This window comes from Panicum virgatum, chromosome 9N (genome assembly GCF_016808335.1).
Source record: "Panicum virgatum strain AP13 chromosome 9N, P.virgatum_v5, whole genome shotgun sequence".
Lineage (NCBI taxonomy): Eukaryota > Viridiplantae > Streptophyta > Magnoliopsida > Poales > Poaceae > Panicum > Panicum virgatum.
This window is the reverse complement of record NC_053153.1, coordinates 50,737,129-50,754,920: the sequence shown is the minus strand read 5'-3', so window position 1 is coordinate 50,754,920 and position 17,792 is coordinate 50,737,129. Positions and strand designations below refer to the sequence as shown.

General features: G+C 45.8%; 2 protein-coding genes and 1 pseudogene across 2 annotated transcripts; 2 read left to right on the top strand and 1 right to left on the bottom strand.

Annotated features, from left to right (window-relative positions):
* Positions 1 to 2,478: 2,478 nt before the first annotated feature.
* On the top strand, positions 2,479 to 5,600 carry LOC120688203 (uncharacterized sugar kinase slr0537-like). The gene is made up of 5 exons (XM_039970395.1): positions 2,479 to 2,979; positions 3,391 to 3,656; positions 3,772 to 3,889; positions 4,319 to 4,527; positions 4,915 to 5,600. Exons 1-5 carry the CDS (start codon positions 2,626 to 2,628, stop codon positions 5,342 to 5,344), a joined length of 1,377 nt encoding a protein of 458 aa, XP_039826329.1. The 5' UTR covers positions 2,479 to 2,625; the 3' UTR covers positions 5,345 to 5,600.
* A 782-nt stretch (positions 5,601 to 6,382) lies between these two features.
* On the top strand, positions 6,383 to 8,441 carry LOC120688204 (uncharacterized protein At2g38710-like). Its single transcript, XM_039970396.1, has 5 exons — positions 6,383 to 6,663; positions 7,147 to 7,266; positions 7,427 to 7,541; positions 7,668 to 7,761; positions 7,951 to 8,441. Exons 1-5 carry the CDS (start codon positions 6,560 to 6,562, stop codon positions 8,169 to 8,171), a joined length of 654 nt encoding a protein of 217 aa, XP_039826330.1. The 5' UTR covers positions 6,383 to 6,559; the 3' UTR covers positions 8,172 to 8,441.
* Positions 8,442 to 10,427: 1,986 nt separating this feature from the next.
* On the bottom strand, positions 10,428 to 12,415 carry LOC120687773 (annotated as a pseudogene).
* Positions 12,416 to 17,792: the final 5,377 nt, after the last annotated feature.

Below are 17,792 nucleotides of genomic sequence, written 5' to 3'. Positions count from 1 at the left end.
GGCGGCGGCGGCGATGCGCGGGCGACGGCGGTAGAATCGCCCGGTTATATGGCCGACAGGCCTATCGGCCGTCCAAAAGCCGATAAGGGGCCTTATCGGACCGACAGGTCCTTGTCGGCCCTCCAAGGGCCGACAAGTACCTATGTAGCCGACAGGCCGAGCTAGCGCTTCGGTGGAAGCTCGCCCACGGGCGCCGCTGACATGGCCAGCACTAGTCGGGCCCTTGAGGAGCCGACAGGTACTAATCGGCCCTCCAAAAGCCGATTACTAGCCTGTCGGCTCTCCAAGAGCCGACAGGTACCTATTTTTACAATTTTCTCAATTTAGCATCTAATTTTGCGATTAATTATTAAAAAAATATTATTAAAAAATTCGAAAATATAGTATAATGAGCAAATATTATATTATTAGAATAAATGGAAAGTTTTAAAATTACCTAGTTTTTGCACTAGTTAGATAAAAAATAGTTGTGCGATCACTTTGTGAAAAAAAATAGAGGTTCTGTCTACCCCCAAAATGAAGAGGTTCTAGCAATTATACTAAGAAAATAAAAATAGAATCAATAGCAATTAGTATGTGATATGATTCTATAATAATGTTCATATCCATATTCAATTGATGAGCCAAAGGAGAGCAATTGGAAATCTGTATGTGAAGATTTTACCCAATGATACCTTTTTAGTTGAGCTAAAAATATGTTAAGGCACCCCAATAATTACTTATATGATTCGGAATCTTGAGGGGTCATTAGGCCCTTTAGTCTTTGCATGTTAGTAAAAATATGGATTTGTTTCCTAATTTTAGCCTTTCGGTGAAGGCATATAGGAAAATTTTGTTCCAGCTTTGTTATTTGTATGGACTCTGTTCGGCCAGTCATCAGTGCTTTTATCTCACACCAAATCAGCACAGCCACCAGCTAGTCAACAATACTTTTCTCTCACAACAAATCATCACTAGGCACTAGCCATCCCCCACAGCCAGCTGAACAGAGATGATTTTTACAGCTTATAAGAGTCGTGCACAAAGTTTAGTGAGACAAAAAAACATTCAAAATGTACGTTATGAGGAAAGAAAAAAGTGCCCTCCTTTTCTAAGTAACAAAACTAGTAAACAACTAGTTTTTTCATAGCTTCTTAGCACCAGTATTACTAAGCACTCCATGCTTGATTCAAGCTTCATCGTTTGATTTGCATCATGATATTAGCTCCAATTGTCTCCCATGACTCCATTGACATTAGGATATGGGGTTTTCGACAGAGTTTTGGAAGCTTAAAGAAGAAATTCATAAGCAATAATAGGTTGGCCAGGTAGTACTAGCAAGTGTAGAAACTAGAAACAGGCCGGACGACCAGGTGGCGTTGACACCATTGGTCGCGTTGACACTAGGCAGCAGCATCATGCCGACCACCGGCGTGGAGCTATTGAAGAAGAGTAGAGGGTTAGGGTGGTGGTTGCGTAGATTTTTGTTGCAAAGAATGAGGGGAGGAGCTCAATAGTCAGGATGCACACTGGGTTGTATAGGTAAAATAACATCGGGCTCTGATGGAGGTAAAAGAAAACCACGCTAAAATGGATTTATCATGTACCACCATATTTTTGGTAGGCAATTTTCTTTCGAGAGGACACTCAAAATCTTACTATCATATTTGCCTAGTGCTCAGATGAAAACATCTCTGATAAATAGAGGATGGAGAGCTGCACGAGCGGTCAAGTGCATCGAGCTCTATTTTTTGTGACTGCAGCCGCAGCCGCCCAGCTAAAGTGAGCAAGCCGATTTTGTTTCTGGCTTTTCTTTCCTTTCCTAGAGGGAAAGAGAGCCTGCTGCATTAACAGTGCAGTGCGGCATTATTTCAGAAACCATTAGACATTGTGATAAGAAACCATAGAGAAGTTTTTGGCTGCGTGCAAACAGGGTATTGATAAGATCATAAATCCTGAGTTAGCGGTAGATATTGCTTTCAGGTGGGCAATTCTGAACGCTTCTAGGCTCCCATAAACATATCGTAATTGCGGCCGATTGTCTCTCTTTGATTAAGAAACTCCAATCAGAAGATGTCGATCACTCCTATACGGGAATCACTACTCAAGATATTAAGAAAGCGGCGAGTGCTTCTGCTGTTGTTTTCTCTATTATTCATGTTGTTTTCTCTTTTATTCACGCAACTGATGGTGCCACGAGGTAGCTCATGTACTTGCTAGATCTGCCGCACGGGTTTGCTTAGCATCATCATAGTTTCTCTGGTCTTCTCTCCGTAACAATCGATGAAATGCTACACCCTTTACTAAAAAAATGATGTCTCCTTAAAAAAACAGATGGGCGTCGGCCCAACGAAAGGACACGCAAGTTCGAGCCCATCGTTTCAGGAGCGAGAAGAAGCTTCTGCAACCCCATCCTATTTATTTAGTTTTGTTTAATGATTTTTTCATTCCGTTGCAATTTTTTCTCTCTCTCCGCGGGCTTTTTGTGATAGGGAGCGAGGCGGCCGCCCCGGTCGGCCGCGCCCCGCACCCTCCTCTCTCCCGATTCTTCCCACCTCCACCCCAATCCGTTTCCACCTCAAATCCGGCACGCCACGTCGCCACGGGACGGCTCGGTTCGGCCCCGGCGTGGCGCCCCACCCCCCGATGGCGCTCGCCTCCGCCACTACCGCCGCCGCCGCGGCCTCCTCCCCCTCCCGCCTCTTCCGCCGCTTCTCTTCCTCCGCACCTCCTCCCTCGCTCCTCCCCCTCGCCGCGCGCCCAGGAGCCGGGAGCTCCCCGCGCGCCTGCAGCTACCACCAGTTCGTGGTGCGATGGAAGGGCAGGGCGCGGGCGCTCCTCGGGGGGTTCTCGGACGCCGGCGGCAGCGAGAGCGACGACGATGAGGAGGACGCCCTGCGAAGGGGCCAGCGGGAGGGAGAGGGCGAGGACGCCGTCGAGCCCGCCGCGGCGGCCGCCGGGCCTGAGAGATGGGACGTGCTCGGCCTCGGCCAGGCCATGGTGCGCGCATCTTCTTCCCCTTCTTCTTTCTTCGCTTCCAGTAACTGTTTCTTGTTACCGGTTTACGGAATTATTAGTAGCAGGTATTGTTGGCGCCAACTTGCAAGGAGGAAGTTGCTGCACCCGAAACAAACTTGGGTTATTACACATTAGAAATCTAGAATATTAGGTGCTTAGGATAAACTCTTATGGTGGATGTTTGGTACTTGCCTCTCAAGTTATAATTGGTATGCTTGGTGACAAGAACGGCTCAGTGTCCAACATTCAAACATCAGTGATTCGTCATCTGTATTTTATCTGCCAAATATGCTAGATAGAACTTCTAAACTGTAGCTCAACATTAAGCCAGTACGGATGTGTTGTTGAGATCAATGCTGATTTGTAACTGGTTTGTGAGGGTGGGGCAAACAGGTTGATTTCTCAGGGATGGTGGACGATGAGTTCCTCGAGAGATTGGGCATAGAGAAGGGCACGAGGAAGGTTGTAAACCATGAGGAGAGAGGACAGGTCTTGCGCGCCATGGATGGGTGCAGCTACAAGGCTGCAGCCGGAGGCTCCCTGTCCAACTCACTTGTGGCCCTGGCCAGGCTTGGAAGTAGCCGGTCTGCTGGGTACCCTGAGCTTAAAATTGCGATGGCTGGCAGTGTGGGCAGTGACCCACTAGGTAGTTTTTACAGGTAATTTACTGATTTGGCATTATTTTTATTGCATCTGATGCCGATGTCCTATTTCTACACAAAGCCTTTAGAGCATTGGCTGACATTGTGCTTTTTTGTTCAATCACACAATTAGGGCGAAATTGCGTCGTGCTAATGTGCATTTCTTGTCTAAGCCGGTCAAAGATGGGACTACCGGAACTGTCATTGTTCTAACAACACCAGATGCGCAGCGAACTATGCTTGCGTATCAGGTCAGTTCCTTTGCTGACAGCTCATCTATTTCTGAACTTGGTAGATATACTCCAATTTTTACTTTGCTTATTCTATGCCTTCTCATCCCTCCTACTTTATTTAGATACCTCAGGCTAACAACTTGTGTCTGGAAATTAAACAGTTCAGTGTCTGGTTTCTTATGAGTCTTTGTATCTGAACCGTATGCATATTGATGTGCACTTCATCTAGTGAAGTTTCCAGATTTATTTTGTCATGGCACTGTTTGTAGTATGAATTTGGAAGCAAGAACTACCGTGAGATTTTAAGTATGCATCCTTTAGTTAGCCTGTATTTTGGCTAAGTATAATTCATTGGCCAATCATCTAGATACGCAATCATCTAGATACACGGCTACACCTGCAGTTAAAATATGCCGTAACAACACCATGCACTTTCTGTCTTTGCAGGGTACATCGTCAACTCTGAGTTATGATTCAGACTTGGCCGATTTAGTGTCCAAATCAAATGTACTAATTGTGGAAGGTTATCTGTTTGAGCTGCCTCACACAATTGAAGCTATCAAGCAAGCGTGTGAAGATGCTCACAAGAATGGTGCACTCATTGCTGTTACAGCATCAGATGTATCTTGCATCAAGCGTTGCTACAACGATTTTCGGTGAGACTAGCCTCCTTTCAAAGGGCTTCCTATCAGTTCCACAGCTTGCGATTCCTATCAGTTTCACAGCTTGCGACCACCTGGGCCCAGTTACATTCTCAAATCTCCATGAGCAATCTTTAACTTTCTTCCATTGATGTGCATGTCCACTCTAAAAAGACAAGTGCTACGCATCTAAAGTCACCTTAATGGGCTACGCAAAAGGCTCCTTATTCTATATCTGGTTATATCACTGAAAGTAGCAATAGAATCTTAGGGCATAATTGTTCATTGATTAGTACCATTAAATTAAGTTTCAAAGCGCATCATTATTTTTTTTTTATCAAATGCATCTATACTAAGGCCTCACTGTATAACACTAATGACCATGAACCAAACCATTTTCAGGGATATTGTAGGAAACTATGCTGACATACTGTTCGCCAATGCCAACGAAGCAAGGGCGTTCTGCAAGCTACCCTCAACAGACAGCCCCATGTCAGCCACAAGATACTTAAGCCACTCTGTTCCCCTAGTATCTGTGACCGACGGCGTGCACGGCTCCTACATTGGGGTGAAAGGTGAAGCAATATACATCCCTCCACCACCCTGCATACCTGTGGACACCTGTGGCGCCGGCGATGCATACACTTCTGGGATTCTGTATGGCATCCTCCGGGGTGCTTCAGACCTGAAAGGCATCGGCTTGCTGGCCTCGCAGGTGGCTGCTGTTGTCGTCGGGCAGCAAGGCACACGCCTACGGGTTCAGGACGCTGATAGACTGGCTGAATGTTTCGCTCATCACCTGGATAGCTTGGAGTTCTGTTCAGATGTTTGAATATGACGTTGCAAACATCTGATTGTTTCTGGTTTAGTCCAAACCCTAGACATCTATATGTACATACAATCACTTCCCTTTTTAGTAGGTCTAGTACATTTGTTCAATGCAGGCAGCCGAGCTGAAGCTGGGAAAGGCCTGTCAGCCCATTTGGTATCCCTTACCATCATTGCCCATAATTGGAATTAAACAGATTTCATTGGACATTGAAAATACAGTAGTATAGTTGATGTCTTTTTTTCGTTCAAAGGGATTAGATGAATGCTATGTTGACTTTTAGGTCAGTAAACAAGAATATGCATTCCACCGAATCCGCAGTTAGTGAGACAACGAAATTGTGGGGGGTGCAATCCGGCCTTGCTGGATCGGATTCGATCTGGTTGGGTCAAACATCGCCATCGCATGCAAAAAGGTTGCTATATATGATATCTTTAGGCTTTAGCACTGGTTGGTTCACCTAAAGCAGCAAATCCCCCCTGTGGCTGTTCTAATTGATGCTCTAACTTTGTTTCTATCGATCGAGTTTTTTATGTATAAAGGAAAGAAAAATCAGTGGAGATGCTGCTTGCAGCACACGCAGCCTTTGACAATGAAGAGTGAGGGTAGAGGGACTGAAGAATCAAGAGAGCAAGGAAGCTACGCAAGATCTCATGGTCGAAAGCCTTCCATTTTCGACGGAGAGAAGTTTTGGAACGGAAACGGTTGACAGTGGTCTCAACGTTAATTCTCCACGGAACGTGTCGGAGTCACCATGTTTGGTGATGGATTGGAGTCATATCAAGATGTAGATGCTGCTATACATCTCAAAATTTGATCGTGATCTATTTAAATCTACGTGTAATGAGGGGTTTGGATTTATGAGCCTGTGATGCAATTGGAAATCTATTTGAATTTATAATTTAAAGTTGAAGTTGGAGACGAACACGAGCAAATTTCATTTCCAGCAATAGTACAAGAACAGCAAGGACTGAAGAAGTAGATAGCCACATTCCCGGGGGCAAAATCGTCCATACAAAAAAAAGGGAAAACCCGCAAAGGCAAAAGCCCACGCCAAGGAGAAAGAAGAAACAAACGCATCGCTTGCTTCCGCCTTCCAACCTCCTCTTCCCCCCGCACCGCCCGATTCCCGAGGCGGTCGCCGCCCCCGCCGTTGCCCCCCGCCCTCGCGGAAGACGACGTAGCCCGCCGCGGCAGGCTCCACCGGCGATCGGTAGTATGGTGGTGGCCACGGAGGAAATGGCGGTCTACTGCTTCGACACCCTCGTCGCCCACTTCACCGGCGACCAGCCGCCGCCCCCCGCCTTCGAGGACGGCAACCAGTAAGCCCCCACCCTCCGCGATATAGCGCGGGCCGCGCTGCCCCGTCGTAAGCAGGGGTTTTCACGGCGATTCCGATGTGGGGTTCCGGTCAATTCGTGGTAGATTTGGGCAAAAGGCTGCCTTGGTAGATTTGGTTCCGCTCGGCTCTTGTGGTAACTGGTTCGCCATCCGATTTGATTGATCACTTGTTGGTCCCAGCGATTGCAGTATCTGGTCATATCGCGCGCCGCTAGTTTCGGTTGCATAGCAGGGGGAACCGTAGTAGCCACACTACGTGCCTCGCCTCTCGCCTTTCAGTAGAGTGCAGGTTTCCTACCCCTCCCTGTAATTATCTGTCCGAGAGTATGGGAGGACAAGGAAATCTCACTGCTGCGCAGCTGGCTCTCCAACTGTTATATTGTAGATTTGTAGTCTCGGATAAAGGTATTGTTGCTCTTTGCCTACAATGGCTGAACTCATTTGGTCAATTTTTGTAACTTCAGCCCATTGTTTGTGACCTGGAAGAAGGCTACCAATGGTTCAGAACCACGCCTCCGGGGATGCATAGGAACCTTGGAGCCCCGTCAAATTGTCAGTGGCTTTAAGGACTACGCATTAACTAGGTAACTATTGTTTCGGCATTGAAATCCTGTCTGATTTTCTTACTGAATTGTCTGCTCAATGCTCAAAACATTTGGTGGACTTGTGCTAGTAAGTAAAGCAATTGTGCATTTCGTGTTGAGGAATGGTTAGGCATCTAGTAAGCTTGGTATCCTCTTGTAGTGCCCTGAGGGACCGACGCTTTCCCCCGATACAATCAAAGGAACTGCCAACCTTGGAGTGCACAGTATCTATACTGACTGATTATGAAACTGCAGAGGGCTACCTCGATTGGGAGGTTTACTTCCACACTGTTCTCAGATATTACTTTCCTTTCTGCATGTTCAGCTGCTTTCACTCAACATCAGGCATTATAGTTTCACCAACTTTTACATCAAAGTCATTTTCTTTCTTGTGAATGCAGGTTGGAAAGCATGGTTTAATAATTGAATTTACAGACCCAGACTATAACATAAGACGCAGTGCAACCTATTTACCTGAGGTTGCTAGCCATGAAGGTGAATTAATTATTTTTCATCTATCTAATGCACACATTTTGATTTTACGTAGAAACTTGTTATCTACATATATGAACACCATCTTTCAGATCCATACGACTGAAATACAATCTAATGAGCAATGAGAATTAAATAAAAAATTTGACCAGTACATTCCCCATCTGTATAAGGCTTAATGGTTTCTGGCAGGATGGGGACACATAGAGACTATTGACACGCTGATGAAGAAGGCAGGTTACCATGGTTCCATCACTGAATCCTTGAGGAAGAAACTCCGTGTCACCCGCTACCAGAGCACTCTGTACACCATGCACTACGGTGAATATGTTGCATATGTCAAGAAGAATAGAGGTGCAGCCCCAACAATTAACGGGGTGCCTGTATTTAATGGCTTCAAGCCAGGCCATTGATTTATCCATATTGCAAAAGCTGAAAGAACCGTTTATAATTTATCTAAGAGCAATTGGGGATGATAACTTGTTTGAAGAGTTCCCACCCCTCACAGCTCATTGATCTAGCACCATCTCATCCCAAGGAAAGGGGGGCACCATACCAACATGCCCCCAAGAATAATGTCTTCCTGTGATGGATGGTGCTTATGTATCTTTGAATACTTTGTGCTTCAACAAGTGCAAATTGTCTGGTGAAATTAATTCATTCGAGGTGGTCATTGCTATTAATCTGTTGTTTGCCTCAATTCATAGTTTTTTTTTTATCTGATCTTGCACCAATGTCTATGCAATCAGAACAAAATATAGTAGCAACATACAGTGACGATTTGTAGCATGGCAATGCCCTCCTGTTCCTTTCCATTTCAAGCAACTGGAAGCAGGCACATCGCACAAAGAACAGTAGCACTGCATTGTGCAGAACAGTCGATGTACATATGCATGTTATAGATACCTGCCAAGAGATTTAGGAAAAGATGCATGGGATGAATGATAAGATTACCTTGCCGCAAAGGCTCTCATGAGGGGTCTTGTCAAACGGGAAATTACCACACAAGTGCCTTGGATGAGGAAAGTCTCTCAGTGCCACCTATTTAATTCGCCATCATCAACAAGACGTTAAAGGTTTAAGTATGCCGTGTATTTGCGATGCAATCATGGAAGATCAAACGATTACAAGAAGTGATAATCGTGCATGGTATTAATTCGAAGAACATTAGATAGTTTAACGCATCGGTTGTTCACATTGGGGGCATGCTTAATACTGAATACACTGTGCGGACTTGGTAGATTCATGCAAGAGATCAAACGCTCACGGCTCACGGACGGCCGAAACCTATTCTCAGACTACAACGACGTCCTCGTCATCTTCCTCGTCAAATATCCTTCTCTTATGGGACATCTCAAGGCAGTGGTCATATGAATCTTCTTCAGCATCTTCGACGGCATTGTCGCCAACAGGTTCGCGCTTCACCAACGGTTTGTCAGCAATGACTTCGACACCGATGCTGTCAGGTTCGAGCTTCACCACTAGCTTGCCAGGAACCATGTTGACATCGTCGTACCCGATCTCACCTTTGTCTCCCCGGAAAAATTAGCAGTCGTTCTTATTATCGCCATGGAGTTTGGCAGAAGGCTTGTCAATCACAAACCTGTCCACATCAATCTCGACATTAAGGAGACTCATTTCATTTTCGTCGATCTTGTAGGGGTTGTCGATGCAATCACCAGCAGCAACATGTTTACTCAACGCTTTCGCGAAGCTCTCCGGTTGATCCACTTCAACTTTAACGATCTACAGGTCATGACAGGAGAGATGCTGTTGCAGTTTGTGATTGAATCACAGATGACTTTACAGTCTTTCAGAGAGCAAAAAATTCCTTGGACATCAGTTATAAAATTTCCCAAGGAGCTAGAAAGATAACAAATCAAAGCAATTGTCTACTCCAAAGGGATGCCTACGACTAAGCAGAAAGAATCATTGTTGTACAAACTTTTAAGAATAATTGTTCTATAAACTTTTAACCTCCAGGGTAGATTTAACGTTGAAGAAAAAGGAACAAGGGATTAGAAAGGGCTAACCTTCCCTTTTGCGGCAACAAGAATCACATCATCAGTTTCCTTCAGATTCAGCTTCTTCGCGAACTCCGCAGGGTCTATCTCTACGCAGTCGTCGTCATCACTTCTAACATCAGGCTGTTCTTCAACATCTACTATCTTCACCATTTTTTTCCCCGCCAATGCCTTGCCCGTGTCCACCTCGATGGGAAGAGAACCACAGAACATGCTCGTTTATATAAGCAGAGGGCAGCAAAACTGATTTATCTCTCCAATGAAAACAGGTTGCAGAATTCGAAGTGGCATACCAGGCAACGAGGAGCCTCACGTGAGAAACCAAGGGGCGCACAGATACTCATAAATGCAAGCCACTTAAAACAATTATGGGCACTGCGGTATCTTGAACAATTACGGGCAATTGAAGGGAACAACTCAGAAACCAGGAGGTGCATAGATGATGGAATTTGATTTAACACAAGATTGATGCTATTGTGTTGATGTTTTGCTTATATTAGAGCAACTCCAAGAGACTATATTTTTCTTCATTGATAGAAATAGAGATTTTGATGGAAAATACCCTCCAACAGCTTCTCTAAATGGTTATTCAAATATAGCCATCCTTCATTCCGCATTTCTTGCTAGCCAAAGATAGATAACGAATATAGCTTTCAAAAGTGTGCACAAGATATAGAAAAGTTATTAGAGAGTAAAAACATATAGAAAGTAATTTTTATGGAGAACAGGAGAAGGCTCTCCAAATGATAAGTTAGAGAGTGAAATTTAGAAAGACTCTTGGAGATGCTCTACACCTTTCATTCAGTTTGTCATAGGCAGCACACAGATGCACCAAGCATTTGAGATGGGAATGGGATCTATCCCGGGTACTAACCCTCTGTACAAGTTGCTGCAAAATAACTTTCCTATCAGAACAAGCTGCGGAACGCTTGCAAAATGCAAATTGCCAGACCTAGAGTCAGGATCAATTTAACTAGGCCAATCGCATTGCCTGTTTCATCATCAATCTTTTAGTCTTCCACTTCTTGTCCTTATCTGAAGCGTGGCAGTGCCCTTCACGACCCTTCCAGGACAGACATGGGGCAGCGATATCACACACAGCAGAAACACTGCAAACAAGATGAGCACGATATCAGCCAAATCTGATATGTGATGGCAGTAATGCAACTCTAACAGTGCTTGCTACTGCTCACAAGACCCATCAAACTTGTGACAAGCAAAGATATGCAAATGGCTTCATTTTCGTACCTTGAACTTAAATGAATAATGCAAGCATGCACACAGTACACCTATGCTGTCAGCAACTACCGCTAAATTCAAGTATAATATTGTAAAAATCGTTAGATCTTAGTGACCGCATAGCATTTCATTTATTCTTGTTCGAAACACAACAGTGCTTGCCAGGAGCCTTCAAAAGCACTCACGGACAATGATGTAGCATCAGGGACTGCTACGTAGTGTGATTGCGTGAACACTATTTTGTGGCATTCTGATAAGTGATCAGCCTTAGTGGTAATGCAACTGTAAATTGTGGAGCATCCAGTAACAGGCAACAATTTTCAAACGAGTTTATGCCTATTGGAATCCAAATAGTTAAATAAAGTGAACACGGTGCAATGAGATAAATGAACATGATAAATGGGTGCCTTTTGATGAGAAGATGGAATAGCAAGGTCTTGCAGCCAACTTTTATAGACATGAAAATCGTAAATGTATGTTTTACTTTGCCACTTTAGCAACTAATTTGCATGTCATAGTATTATACCAATTACCAAATAAAAAAGCTTCATTTTCATCCCCAGACTTAATGAACAATGTGCACAATAAGCCTAGCCAATCTGTAAAATATCACGAGCAGCGGAGCAAGGCGTGGTAGGCTTGGACAGTTGGACTGGCAGTACCTTGTCACAGTGACGCTCATGAGGCGTAGTGCTAAATGGGTTCTTGGCGCAAGCAGACCTCGGATGTGGGTAATCTCTGCACGCCACCTGCAATATCACAAGACCGCACATTTCAGATGGACGGCTCGCCCTTTCAAAAGCACATCCGAAAGATCGCACATTTCACATCGACGCCTCGCCCCGCGCTACCACCCAAACAAAAACGAAAAACAGAGGCCGTGTCTGGAGTCCTGTCTCGCGCGTACCTTGCCCCGTTCGGCGACGACCGCGATTTCGTCATTGGCGGCGGCGGGGGAGGGGCCCAGCTTGGTGGTGGCTGCGAGGGGATCCTCGGAGAGAATCTGGCATTCCTCGTCGATTCGCCGCTTCTGTTGCGGGGTCCACATTTCGATCTCGTCGTCGAGGACGAGCGGCGCCGCCCTCTTCCGCCCCTTCTTCTTGGAGCCGCTGCCCCACGTGGGGCTTACCCCCGCGGAGATGTCGGGGGACGACGGGATTTCGATCAAAACCGGCGGCGACGCCCCCGCCGCGGGGACCTCCGCGGCCGTATCCGCCGCCCCCGCGGACGCCGACCTCTTGGCCTTGGCCGCGGGCGCGGGCGCGGGCGCGGTCGCGGGCGTCGACCGCTTAACCTTCGCCATGGGGAGGGAGGGCTCGGGCCGAAACCCTAGACGGCGGGGCGCGGCGGTTGGGATCAGGTTGGGGAACGTTGGGTTCGGCGGGCGAGCCAAGAGGAAGAAGAGGGAGGGTTTTGAGTTTTTCGATTCGAAATGCATAGCGCCCGAACCGAATGGCGGCACGTCTGACTGACGCGTGGGGCCCTGGGAGCTCGGGACCGGTCGGCGGACGGCGGTGGCGGCATTCCGGTACGTGGGACCCACCCAGTGGTTGGACCTTCCGGGCAAGCTCGGGTATTTTGGGCCTCGAGCAAATTGCATGGATCGGGCCCTATTGCACACATCCATCCATTGCAGCCGATCTCTAATCGTAATCGGGCTTGTCAAGCCACGTGCTCCAATCTATCCAGTCAGGATGCCCATAATTTACTGAGAACCAAAACCGGACCAAAATGATTGAAACTGAAATTAAAATAATCGAAATCGAAAAAATCGGTTTCTTGTTTGATTCCAGAAACCATGGAAGCGAAATAACCAAAAAAATTCGATTCCTACTCTCGGTTAACGAAAAGAACCGAATTACATAAAACCTTGCATTTGTAAGAGTATATTTAGTTTATATATGATGTGCCATATATCAATTGCTATGTATTTCTCCTACTATATCGATTGTTTCTTTCTTAATTATTATTCTCTAAAATAGAAGAAGTATTGTTTGAATGTGGTATAGAACATGTATATTTACTTGTTATCTTAGTTTCTGCTAAGAAATTTTGGTTAGTTCGGTTAGAATCGAAACTGAATCGAAATAACCGAGAATTGATATCCTCGATTCCTCAAATTTCTTGAAACCGATCTGTTCCTATTTTTTAGGAATCGAGTTTCTTAAAAAACCGAACCGAATGCCCACCTTGACTATCCAGTGCCAAGGGACGAACAATTTTTTTTCTTTGAAAGATCCTGATTCGGCGGTCGGTAAACCGAGACAAAAAATCAAACAACTACAACTACAAACCTACAACTAAACAACAGTCTATTAGATTGGGACACCAACCGGAACACTCCCAACTTTGGCTGGTCGGATTGGAACATCGACACAAGCCACCACAACCAGCGCCACAGCTCAGCGTTGGGCTACTACGCCCGGTCGGATTAGGACATCGACACGAGTCTCATCAGAAAACTCTGCTCAGTCGGATTGGGGTCATCGACATGAGCTCTTCTATCGCGACCATAGCCTCTAGCTAAACTCAACAACAAGCAGCACGAGAAGCAATCAGAAGCCTCCATCCACGACGACCTTGGCGCCATTGACGCTCTGCTTGGTTACTGCCAGCCAAGCCAGCATAGCATGATTTTTTAACATGTTACATACACGGACGTTCACATAAGCACATAATTACCATATAAACATCCCAACAAGTTGATGAAGCTACTACACATACTTCGTTGTTGTTGACGTGTAAGAACAATTAGAAGTACTAGTACCAAGCCAAAAACTAAAATGCAAGTGGCCAGGGTCGCAAGATTCGTCTCGTCGTCGGGGCGACTTGAAAATGTGTAGCTTTGGTAACTTCTAGTGTTACATTAAGAAAAATGAGAGCGGCGTCAGCTCTGCCGTGCCTTTTCGTCTGATGGCGAGAGGTAGGTAAAGGGGGCAAAAGAAGTATTGTTAGGTATATGACAAATTAACAATGCCGTGTGGAAGTACCATTGAATCTAGTTTTTGAACGAACCGCACAAGATAGTGCGAGTTTCATTGATATAGCAGAGAAAAAAAATACAAGACTACGGTTCTGGGAGACCATAGCCAGAAAAACAAAAAGGAACGGAAAAAAAGACTCGCCCAGTTGGATTGGGACGTCAACACGGAAACACAACTACTCAGCTCATCCTGTTGGATTGGGACATCAACACGGGGAGAACTCGAAACTACCTCAAGAGGCCCCAACCAGTTAGAGAACGCGGTCAAGACCACTCCACTAGGCAGACCTGGCCGAACAAGCCAAGTCGGTGCGGCAAGTAACCTACTCAAGCACATGAGGTCGCCGCCAAGGCACGATCCAACGCCGATAGGGAAAACAAGGGAAACCGACAGCCCTACACTGAGCAGGCCACCGCCATGCAGGACCCGACGCTGTAGTACCACTGCAACGGTGTCCACCGTCCAACGGAGTGGAACCATCGAATCCGAAACTCTTGCTGGCTGTCTCGCAGTCGCCACCGCGAAAACACAATGCGCGGGGGCTGTAACGGCCCAGAGTTTTAAATAGCCAATTTAGGGTAATTAGAACCAAATCATGCATCATGTGCTTGAATTGCTTGAAAAAAAGATCTTTTTGTAAATATAAAGGTTATATGTGTAATTATGATTTTATGCAAGGTCCTTTTTGTAGTTTAATTGAATAGAGTATGCATTTATAGCTTTTGTGGAGGGTGCTTTTGCAAAAATTCAGTGCATTTATTGCTTGGCAGGAAACTTTTCAAATCAGCCCAAGTTTGAAGTGAAATTTCATTGAAAAAGTCAAGTTTCCTTTAAATTCAAATTCCCTTCTATGTTTTCAAATTTAGCTCTTGAATCTTTGATCAAATAAATTTTTGCTCAACATCAATGTTGTAGATCTTGAAAAACTGAACAACTTTCATGTTGGGCACCTTTTCATTTGAGCCCTAGATTAATAGTTATCAAGGCTTTACAGTTTGGTCCCTAAAATTTTTGGAAATTGTGTTTAGGTCCCTGTCTTCTCCCTTAGCTTGCCTGCTCCTCTGTTTCCCGCCGACAGCGCCACGCCGCCCGCCGCCGCGCTGGACCGGCCGCAGGCCAACTCCGACTTCGCCTTTGCTTCGCGCTGGCACCTACGCGTCGCCCCGGAGCCGCCCCACCGCCCTCCTTCCTCGCGCTGGTGCTCCCAGGCCGTGCCACGCACCCTCGCCGCTTCCAAAGCCGCCGTGCCGCCGCCACCTCAACGCCGCGGTGGCGAGCCCGCTGCAGTACCCCAGACCACCAATTCGCGCGCGCTTGAGAACCCAGAGCACCGCAACCTTCTTTTCCCCCACTCCTTTGCCTGCTCGCTGCTCCGAAAGCCCCAGAACGCTGCTGCCCCCTCCGTGGTTGCCGGCGAGCTCCGCTCGGCCGCCGCCGACCCCCTTCCACCCTCACCTGGCTCAAACCCGAGGCACCACGAGCTTCGCCTTGCTCCACTGAAGCTCCTAGGCCCGGTTTCTCCTCCCAATCGCCACCAGAGCGCCGCCGCCATCTACTTGAACGCCGGCAAGCAAGCCGCCGCCGCGGACCCACCATTTCAGACCCGATCCGCCCCCACAGACCCCGCCATTAGCACCACACGAGTACTGCGCATCTCCCAGGCATCTTCCCCACCCCAATCCGCCGCCGCAGAACGGTCGCCGGCGAGTTACCCAAGCCGCCGCCGCACCTCGCCGTGGGGAACCCCCAATCCGACCACCCCGAGCCCAAAAAAGACCACCTTTGGGTTCGTCTCGGCCTCTTCTTCGTTTCCCCCAACCCAGACCTCGCCGCCGGTGAGCCGAGGCACCGGTAAAGGCCGGCCATCCTCCCTCTGTTCCTTTTTCCCACGGCCAGGGATCTCGGGTTCAAATTCAAGACAACCCGGGGGGTTTTATGCATAGCCCAAGACTCATTGCAATAGTGCCTTAGGGACTTGTTTGCAATGGTTTTCAGTGATCTTTGAAATTCAATATCAATTCATAGAAAATTCCTAAAATAGAAAATCTTGATGTTTTGGAATCCTCTTGAAGATCTCTATGCAGTAGAACCATAATAGGTTAGGCTTTAGTTGCAAGTTTTTGCTGTAGATTTTGATTTGTGTTACTAGGTTTATAAATACTAGTTATTTAATCTTTTTCTTATCTGATGGTTGAAAGCTGATATTGCTATAAAATTTTGGTGGTAGTTTACTCATGTAACACTAGCTTTGCTATAAAAATTTTATGATCAGTTCTCTTGTGTAGCTATTTATTTGATTTAATCTTTGTTTAGTAGACTTTAATCATGGTAAATAGTTTCTGTTCTTAATAAATCGTGAAAATATTCCTGAGTGTTCTTCTGGAGTATATTAGCTTGTCCGAGAAGTTTGAGCCTTAGTTCATGGCTAGATCAGGGGCTAAAATTTAATCTTGCTAAACTGATGTCTGTTTTGTTTATTTTCTCATAATTATTTCTCTGTAAATAAAATCATGAAAAATTCACATTAGCTTTTTATTTACTGTGTCAACCTTCTGTTAAATTTTGAGCTTCTACTTTGCTTTAGTTTGACCTGTATAATTCAAGATTGTTCTAGGTGTTGTCTGAATAAATGATTTGTTGTGATTAAATGGCTACATTTCTTGGCATGAGTTTTGCAGGGTAGCTTAGTATGTTCATGTTCTATTTAGTATAATTTTGGTAGAATTTATTACTATTTGTACTCTGAGTTGTTGTTTTATTTACAAACCATGATTTAATCGTATAGGAAATCACCACCACTCATTTTATGAAGTTAGTTAACTTCTTTGGTGCTGTTGATCATGATGCCTTGTGTAGTTAAATTTGTTATTTAACTACTCTATAAACGATTGCCCATGTTTGTTTATAATGTTGTTCTTGCATTGCATATAGACACGACTGCCTTATCGGACGGGACGTACGAGTTGATCCCGGAATCTGACGGAGGTGATCTCGAAGCTCAAGTAAACACTGCGGAACTAACTGAAGCCCCGGACCAAAGTTCGGAAGAGCCTAGGGCTGAAATAGTTAGCAACTACCGAGAAGGCAAGCCCCGGACATAACCTATATTTCAAATTAATATCATTTACTGTATTATTTTACTTGTGCATTTACAGTTCATAGGAGTTGAATTGAAACTCTAGATGCATGATTCTAGGAACCTATGTACTGAACACTAGACTTGAGTTCGAATAATTGCTAAGCTTATAGGACCGGTAAAAGTCGAGTGATTGCCTGTCACTCGCGAACTTTATAGGAATTGCCTGTTTACTTTCTGTTATCAATATAAGGACGACGGACGGGGTTGTGTTCGATATCATGACCTTATGTGAGACCCCGTCTGTGTTAATGAACTTGCTAAGGTCGCGGTGTGTGGTAGTGCCGGTTAAGTTTTTGAAAGTACTAGCCACATGCCGTAAATATGGTACGCGGCAAGCCTAGTAGCCGATTGGACCGGGGAGTGGATATACTTTTCACTCTATCAGTAGGGATAGGTTTTATTATTATGTTGCGCAACACTACGACTTCAAGGGACAAGGTTCGGCCTTGGAGCCCTGTAGTCAGGGAGAGTGACCCTATCCACAAGCCGGAAAGAAAGGTCAACGGTTGTTTGGGAATGACCCGACGGTGTTCCAGACGTGTGTGTTAGGTTGTCCTTGCAAGATTGAATTTCGATTCAGAATCGTCCGCCTCTCACGATGAAATGAGACTGCTTAATTGATCTGCCACACAGAGTAATAAGAGCAAT